General features: G+C 42.9%; 1 protein-coding gene across 1 annotated transcript in view; it reads right to left on the bottom strand.

Annotated features, from left to right (window-relative positions):
- Nucleotides 1-458: 458 nt before the first annotated feature.
- Nucleotides 459-9,634, bottom strand: part of LOC145413531 (dipeptidase 1-like) — a 34,440-nt gene continuing 25,264 nt past the window's right edge. Inside the window, exons 12-14 of the mRNA XM_080283225.1 lie at nucleotides 8,217-8,292; nucleotides 1,932-2,070; nucleotides 459-575 (exon numbers count right to left, since the gene is read on the bottom strand). Coding sequence (XP_080139351.1) covers nucleotides 459-575; nucleotides 1,932-2,070; nucleotides 8,217-8,292 — 332 coding nt within the window. The remainder of the gene's footprint in view (nucleotides 576-1,931; nucleotides 2,071-8,216; nucleotides 8,293-9,634) is intronic.

Genomic DNA, 9,634 nt, shown 5'->3' with positions numbered 1-9,634 from the left:
TAAAAAGTCTTGTTTATCAGTATTGCTATCCCCTTTCCTTGTACATCAAAATTTCTACAAAAGAAATTACTTTCTACGACTATAATAACTGAAAATAACTTCTGTAACATCTATAAATTCCTCAAGTTATTGAACAGTCCTTTACTAAGCTGACTGTGACCTGTGGCTGTACAGGCTCCGGGTGGCACCTTCACCTCAGCCGTCCTTGTGTCCCTCACACAGTACGAAAAATTTTCATAATCACCACAAATCTGTGAGTTAACAGTCCTGGACTCCACCGGTAGGTACCTTTTCAACAGCCATTATCTCCGGACCCACCCTCCTCAGATGTCAGTCATGCTTTGTGAATATGTAGTTAGAGTTGTTGAGCCCGCAAGTTGTGCCGCCTGTGATGGTAGGGTGAGGCAGATGGTGGCGTGGGCCGTCATTGCGGTGCAACAACCTGCGGGGCACGAGGGCTAGTCGTCCGCGCCCTTGGTAAATTTGTAGGTGCAGTTGTTGTTGGTCAGATGCTGCGATGGTGGCACCTCCTTCTCTAAAGGCGCTGCCCCCTGCCGTCTCATGGTATCACGTACCTGCAAACATTCCCAGTAAGTACGCCTTGCAATACAGGGTGACCAATCTGTTATACTTCTCTCTTGTCTTTGCCAGCAGATTCTGGAGCGTTGTGGAGACAACTCAGTCAGCGTTGACGATGTCTACCCTGCATAACTTTTTTCTTGCTATTTGAAATTTGATTTTGGTACGTACATTCAATAGATGGTTGACAGATAATGTTAAGGCTGAGGCAGTTAAAACTCTGCACTCCTCACACCAGCAGACTGATTAGTTTTCGCAGCACACATGATTCTGGGACTGCAATATAATGTCGACCTTTTAGGCATAAAATTATTGTGGTAGTTACATTGGCTTCAGAGATCAATACGTGTAAAGAAAAAGAATTGTGCGATTCTAAAGCATAAGCAATACACGAAGCTGAGAAATCTGAATACACAGAAATTCGTCTTTATATGTTATGTACAGCACGCTCCCCCCTCTTTTTTTTTTTTTTTTTTTTTGCTCTTAAATGTAAAGTAATTTGCAGACAGAATGCATATTAACCTCTTGATTCGGTGGACGTAACTTTTACTATGAAGGGGTTAAGCGAGACGATATCTACCCCCTCCTGTGAAATCTCTCACTACAGCCAAGTATATTCGTCAGGAAAGGGAAAGATTAAAAACAAACTACGTCATCGGACTGAAGGGGTTAAAGCTTCATTGGTACCTTTAAAGCTGATCTGCCATTTCCACAAATTAACACCATCAGCTGGATTGATAAAAAGGTTGTGATATTTTGAAACACGTCACCGACGTATTATGAGGAAATACTATTATTGATCTGGGTTTTTGAAAATATTTGAATGTGAAATTTCGTTGATACTGGATGTTATTATGGTATATCATTTTCTTACTCTATTTTCTTTACTGGTACCTACTTTCCATGGAAACTTCTTCAATAAATAACGAAAATGTAAGAAAAAATAATCCAAGAAACAGTACTTAAAAAATGAATACACAGTCCTGCCAAGCATCCCTCTTCAGGTCTGTGGCTAGGAAGAAATCAACTGAAATTTCAAGTTATTCGTTTATTTCTTATTGCCTGCCGCAAGGTGTAAACAGACTCTTGAACGACAGGGGTAAATGAACTACTGACCCCAAGGTGTATATGAACAACCGACAGGTGTAAATGAACTATCGACGGCCAGGTTTGCTTGAACTATCGGGCGTTAGGTGTAAGTTACAATTCCCGCCACAGGGTGCAAACGAATTATGGACCTTCTCACCTCGACATCCTTCATTGCCTGCTGAAGTGTATATGAACTACTGACCGCCGGGTGTAAACAAACTATAAACTACCGCAATAAAAGGTATAAGCGAACTTTTTCTTACCCTCTCCGCGTCCCTCATGACTCTCAGCAGGTTCTTCCCCGCCAGCTTCTTGAGGTCATCCAGGGACCAAGAGGGATCGGCCAGCAACTCGGCCAACAGGTACGGGTAGCGAGACACGTCATGCAAACCCTCTGGTAGTCTGGCGAGAGAAGAAGAAGAAGAAGAAGGCTTGGGATTAATGCCTATCGACTACACGAGGCTCATCAAGGCAGGCAAATTTTACTAATGCCTATTGACTGCACGAGGATAATCAAGGCAGGCAATTAAATTTTACTAATGCCTATCGACTGCACGAGAGTAATCAAGACAGATAATTAAATTCTACTAATGCCTATCGACTGCACGAGGGTCAAGAAAGCAGACATACAATTTTATAAAGCCATATTTTTCCTATGAGATACGATACACAACAGCCGAATCGTCCAGACTCTCAGTTGTACCGCTAAGTGAAAAGGGACCGAAGAGAAACAAACTTTATCCAAGAGGATGGCCGTATCGAGAAAAAAATAAAGAATGAAGGGGAAGATGAAGTCCGGAGGAAAGTGAGACTGAGAGCAGAAAAGAGATACGGAAAAGAGAATCAAAAAGGGTGATAAAAGGTAAGGACTGAGAATACCTTCATGCAGTTCCTTGGGTATTCTAGTGAGGGAGAGATAAAGAGAAGGAGAAAAGGAAGAAAAAGAGAATCATCTGAAGGGGGGGATAGAGGAAAAGTTGGAGAGATGGATAGAATAAAGGAGGAAAGGAAGCAGAGGAGGGAAGAAACTAAAGATAAAATAAGATTAATGAGGAAGAAACATGTCCAGTATTATTCATGCCACATCGTCATCATCATTATCAACAACTCCCTAGGGCAGTCTACGAGAGAATGAAAGCGTTATTGTCATTGTCAACATACTTGTTGGTGTTGTTATTGTTTTATTATGTATTTTTTATTATTATCATTATCACCATCTTTTCACCCAGCAGTCTGTGGTAGGATACAGGGTGACAAGTGGTAACAGGAGTCATGCTATATCAACATCATCATCATCATCATCATCATCATCATCATCATCATCATCATCATCATCATCATCGTCATCACCATCATCATCCATTCCCTCAGTGTGATGCCGGAGAAGTTAAGGACAGGGCATGTAAAATCATTCATCACCGTCACCGTCACCGTCACTTTCTTCTTTTTCTCAAGATAACGAACAAAATAAAGCGGTAACTGCCATTCCTATAATACTTCATTCAGAGGGGCCAGTGCATTTAAGGGTAAATAACCAGTCTGCCTCCTTGATGGCCTAGACTCACGACAGAAAATGAACTCTTTCAGCTCTGATGGGCCATTAATCATTAGGACTGGCAATTTGCCCACCCTCCCACCCTTCTCGGCTATCGATCCATATTCTGAAGACCCGCTTTCCCCTCCATTAGTCGCTGTGACAGGAAATTTGCCCAAGACCTTGTCACCAGTGCTCACTTCGCCGCTCAGATCCACACAACACTCAGAAGTCCTAGTCAACGCCTCATGTGCACCGTTGGATATACATGTGTTGCAGTGTCGTAGATCTGCTGTGGAGGTTCTCTCTCCATTATTCATCCACGAGTGGCGATTCGACTAGGAAGGAGCAAAGTGTGACATCATACTGAAATAGTACTGTTGCCACTACGAACTGTTTGTACCTAAACTCCAGCTAACACATGCATTACAGTACGCTCTAAACATAACACTGAGGCCAAGATCCTTAGGTATATACAAAATTCCTCTGGGTGCCTCGGTGACATCATTAATATTGGTCAAACATGAAAGAACGAGTGTGCTAATCCGCTAAGTTTCAGATTTAAGAGGCGGCTGACGGATTCCCTGTCACCTTAAGCGCTGTCAGGGAAGTTGGGTGATCTAAAGTTTAAACTATCTTTACACTAGCCTATCTTTTGGCCCTCCTACGCTGCTAAAATGGAATAACAAAGAATCATCTGTTCCCATTTTCTTTTATTTACTTATTTTTACATTACGTAATTCATGGGCGTTAACTGGATTCGACAGTGTTAATACACAATTGTTGAAAAACATTTGTTCTTCTACACTAACCTGAAACATATTCGCCCTTTACCAGCCTTTTTCACGTAGTCCAATACCAGAAAAAGACAAAGCTACGGTTTTCCACCCTTTCTATAGCACTTCTTCGTGACTAGCATCATGTGAGAGTGTATTGTTCTATCTATCTATCTATTGCCAGACGCCTCAATCCCGTTCGGGGTGGCCACAAACAAATCGCCTCCTCGTCGCCCTGTCCCCCTCCATTTCACTGCCCCGCTCCCAACTCACACCCCCCTCTCTCATATACCTCTCAACCCCATCCCTGCATCTCATCCTCGGCCTCCCCCTCCCTCTTCCCCCTTCCACCTCACTCACATACACTCTCTTCGTCAGTCTTTCACCCTCCATCCTCTCCACATGGCCAAACCACCTCAGTGTATTCCTCCTAACGCTTCCTAACACATCCACATCCACACCAAAACGTTCCTTTATATCCTCATTTGTCAGCCTGTCTCTCCATGTGACTCCACAGGCTCCTCTTAAATAACTCATTTCCACTGCTCTCACTCTTGACTTGTGTCCTTCCAGCAACGTCCAAGATTCACTTCCATACATTAGAGTTGGTATCACAATACTGTCATGTAGTAACTTTTTCACTTCCATGCTCACTTCCCTGTTTCTTATCACTGCTTTCAAAGAACCAGCAACCTTTCTTCCCTGCTGTACCCTTTCAAGCACTTCACCCTCCAAACCTCCAGCCTTACTCATCACACTACCCAAGTACTTAAACGTACTCACATTTTCCAATTCCTCACCATCCAACCTCGCTGAACATTCACTGACTTCACCTCTCTCAAAGACCATCACTTTACTCTTCCCTACATTCACCTTTAGATTCCGTTTCTTACACACTCTCCCAAACTCATCCACCAAGCCTTGCAGCTCTCCTTCGTCTTCACTCAACAACACAGTATCATCTGCAAACAACAGTACAGGGAGTTTCCAAACACTACCCTCTCTCACCAAGGCCACTCCAACATCTTACTACCCTACCTTGTACCTCTTTTATTACCCCATCCATGCACAGATTGAACAACCATGGAGACCTGACACATCCCTGTTTCAACCCAACCTTCAAAGAGAAAAATTAACTCAGTTCACCATCCACACGCACTGCAGCCTTAGCACCATCATATATACTCTTCACAGCATTCAACAACTTCCCATCTACACCATATATTCTTAATACTTTCCACAATCCTTGTCTATCCACCCTGTCATATGCTTTCTCCAAATCCATGAACGCCGCATACAACTTCTTTCCCTTCTCTAGAAACGTTTCTACTAAAGCTCTAAGAATGAATATCTGATCTACACAACCTCTTCCCTTCCTAAAGCCTCCCTGCTCTTCTCCAACTAATTCCTCTGTTCTTTCTCTAATTCTGTCAATAAGTATCCTACCATACACTTTTCCTATTATACTGAGAAGACAAATGCCCCTATGATTACCACACACTTCTTTTTCACCTTTTCCTTTGTACAAGGGAATAATTATACCTGACTTCCAATCCTCCGGGATTCTACCTTCATCCCAGACCATTCTGCACATTTTCCACATCCATTCTACTACTATCTCTCCTCCATACTTCAGTATTTCACCACACACTCCATCAATTCCTGGGTCTTTCCCCAATTTAACTTTCTTCATTGCTTCCACAACTTCTATCCTACTGATTTCTTTCTGTCTTCTCATCTCCCTCCTCCTCCCAGCCATTCCTCAGCCACTTATACTCGCATTACTTCCATCCTCTATGTTCAACAATTCCTTAAAATGTTCTCTCCATCTGCTCACTTTTTCTCCCTTCTCTACTAGTAATCTACCATTTTTATCTTTCACTCCCCTGCTAACTTCACTACCACCCTGTCTTACTCTCTTCACCTCTTTCCAGAACATTTTCTTACAGTCCCTCCACTTTACACTCAAGTTCCTTCCAAATTCCTCATCCACTCTCTTCTTACTCTCTCTTACTAATCTTTTCACCTCTTTCTTTCTTTCTACATATAACTCTCTCTTCCACCTCTCAACTTCTTTCACGCCCCTATTTCTCATCCATTCATTGTATGCTTTCTTCTTTTGTGCCACAGCCTGTTTCACCTCTTCATTCCACCAAGCTGTTCCTTGCACCCCCCCTCCGTCTTCTCTTCATCCCACACACCACATCACATGATGCATATATTTCTTCTGTAAATATCCTGCACACACCTTCCACGACCCCCATCTGCTCCAATTCATATTTGCCCAATCGTTCCTCCACTTCTCTCTTATAATCTGCCTTTTTCTCATCCTCTTGTAACCTTTCCACTCTCCTTACAAATACTTCTTCTTCCCGTCCTTCCCTTCTTTTATTTCTCCATCCTAATTGGACCTTGATTCTGGCCACCACCAAGTAGTGGTCAGAAAGTCCACTCCCCCAACCTCTATAAGCTCTTGCATCCATTAAACATTTTCGCATCCTTTCATCCACACACACATAATCAGTCATTGCCTTCCTTTCATTCAGTTCACCACCCACCTTCTCATCATTCGCCATGTATACCTGTGGATCATTTTGTGCCTGAAGAGGGTAATGGCTATCACCAACCCCCTCCCAGCACAAATGTCCACTAACGCACTGCCGTTCTCATCTATCTCAGCAGGCACACCCCACTCACCAACTATTCCATCCACCTTCACATTCCCTACTTGTGTATTGTTACAGCTCAATATTCAAGATGGAGAGATGGCAACTTTACGCCCTGTTCAAGGGAACAAAAGTATAGCATCCTTAACCACAGACTTGTCATAGGGCTTCTCGCTGTCACCCGCGTTGTGTCTGGCATTTAGAAACAGGATGCCCAAACCGTGGCTTAACCCCTTCATTACCAGAACACCTCTCATATTGAAAATGTTACCTACGGACGATTTTAGTCAGATTACGAAAACCCCCTGGTTTAATAATAATAATGAAGGCCATATCCAACCCCTCCAGTTCAAAGCCTCCCCTAGGCTGAGTGCACTCGACTAAAGACAACTTGACTAAAATACAAAACGCGTTATCGGCTTGAAGGAGTTAACGACACGGGGTGTTTTTTTGCACATTTCACCCAGACCTACACGATAGGATAATTTACGTTACCTTAGACTCGTATTCTGAGTGGCATGGTTGGCTTTGTAGCAACCACTGACTTAGCGATATAGTTTGTTCATTACACCTTAACATTCCCTTGTATGCTATCTATATCGTTGTAATTTGACAGAACTTGCCTCTGTAACTCACTAGAAGAGACTGAGGTTTAATATACAGATTAAACAGCTAAGGAAATAAGGGATGCTACAAAACTCCAGAGCCACAATAACCGATTGAAACCTGTGTGTGACCAGGTTCTCAGTAATATTTCCCACTTTTTTTCCCCTCAGTTTGGTACATTTCCCCCCAAATGGAGTTCAGCGCCAAACATTTTATCCGGAACTAAGGTCATTGTTCCTACCATGTCGTTTATTTATTGGTGGGCTTTTCAGTACGGCTGATAATAAAACGGGAAAATATATGGCTTAGTGTGATTTATAGTGGGAGTCATTCTCTCTCTCTCTCTCTCTCTCTACGTACATACGCACACGCATCTATATAATGTTAATGTAATTTTCGAATAATATGACGTAACGGAACAAGATACTGGTGACAACTGTAGAACACCATAACACAGCCACAGACACACAGACATATCACATTACTATCTGCCTCCAGAGCTGACCATTACTTTAAAAACTGAGAGAGAGAGAGAGAGAGAGAGAGAGAGAGAGAGAGAGAGAGAGAGAGAGAGAGAGCATTCGTAAACAAACAAGTTAGACTTGATAACTGAACACTGGGTAGGATCTGGTCGGGTAGGGTGAGGTGGGGTTGGGTTGGGTCGGATCAGGTAGGGTCGGTTATCGTGGGGTGGGCGTTACAGGTCGGGTGGGGTGGGGTGGGGTAGGGTAGTGTAAGGTAGGGTAAGGTAGGGTGGGGTAGGGTGGGGTGGTGTGAGGTGGGGTGGGGTAGGGTAAGTTAGGGTGGGGTAGGGTAGGGTGGTTTGGGGTGGGGTGGGCTGGGGTAGAACAGGATGGGATGGAGTGGAGTAGGGTAGGGTAGGGTAGGGTATGGTGAGGTTGGATCGGATGGGGTAGGGTCTGGTCAAGTGGGGTAGGGTGAAATGGGGTCGGGCTGGCAACTTACCTGTTGACACCGTCGAAGTCAGCGCCAATTCCGACGTGATCCACCCCAGCGATGGCCCTCACGTGGTTGATGTGGGCTGTGGGGAGGAAGGTGTACTGTACAGTGGTGCACATAAAGACTGATTCACTCCGCTGCGATAAATAACGAGACAGTCAATAGTATAGTTATCGGCATACTGATTTCCATCAATGTGATAACTGACGAGATAACTAATGGTAAACTTGTGGATACAAATGTTGACTGACTCTGCCACGATACGTATTCAGACAGCGAGCAACACAGTTGTGAACATCAACACCAATTCATTTGACAACGATAAATAATTAGATAATGAACCTAGTTATTCGATCTTTGAATTCTTTTTTTTTTTTCTGAATGTTAGGTAAGGGTTTCAGAACGGTTCGACCAAGAAGTGATGCAATATTATCATCATCAGTTTTCATTAGTTCCCCGTCCTATCAAAAACATTGTCAGTCCTACTGGGCACTATTTCTGGTGACAGACGAGATTTCGTAGCATCTCCTTCTCGGAGTTTTTTTTTCTGCATGTTACACGTTTGGGTCTGGTTAGTACTTGGATGGGTGACCGCCTGGGAACACCAGATGCTGTTGGCATAACGTTCTCCCTACGTGTCAAGTGGGGTTGGTGGAGGATTAGTGCCCCTCCCTGTAAAACAATTAACTCTAAGCCCTTGGCCACCCCGTTTGGGATACATGGCGTCTGGCAATGAATGGATTAATGTTACACGTTTTAGCCTCCTGTACAGTCATTACTAGGAAATATACTCGTAAATGAATTAAAAGAGAATTTTTAGAAGATACATGTCCCGGCATTAAAAAATAAGTGTTACGAAGCCTATACATGCACTTAACATATGGCCCTATGTCCTAACAGACTTAGTACCAATTCTCTGTCATTAAGTTAATAAATACTCAACTGTCGGTACACACTACGTTAGAAATCTGATAAATACGTTCACGACAATATACAGGTTAATGCACACTCGATAGGTTGATATTGGTCAATGTACACTCGCCGTTTAATGTATAGTTTAATATTACACTCACCAAGACAATATACACTTACCGGGTCAGTATACACTCATTAGGTCATTATACAGGTCAATATACGGATCAATATCTATTCTCCAGGTCAATGTACACTCATCATGTCAATATTCATTCACCAAAATCAGACTACATATAATACATTCACCAAGTTAATATTCACACTCACTAGTTCAGTGTACACATATGAATATAAATTCACACCAAAACCATATACACTTAACTTTAGTTAGGTGTATAACTAATATATCATCTTCTTCAGTGCTGTGCTATAGCAGATCTGACTAGACTGTGATGCTAGTCACGAAGAAGTGCTATGGAAAGGATACTGAGCCTTAGGATTATGTTATT

The sequence above is a fragment of the Coenobita brevimanus genome, chromosome 96 (genome assembly GCF_032717465.1).
Source record: "Coenobita brevimanus isolate Jiangsu-jjx chromosome 96, ASM3271746v2, whole genome shotgun sequence".
Lineage (NCBI taxonomy): Eukaryota > Metazoa > Arthropoda > Malacostraca > Decapoda > Coenobitidae > Coenobita > Coenobita brevimanus.
The sequence above is the reverse complement of the archived record's forward strand: the minus strand, read 5'-3'. Positions and strand labels throughout refer to the sequence as shown.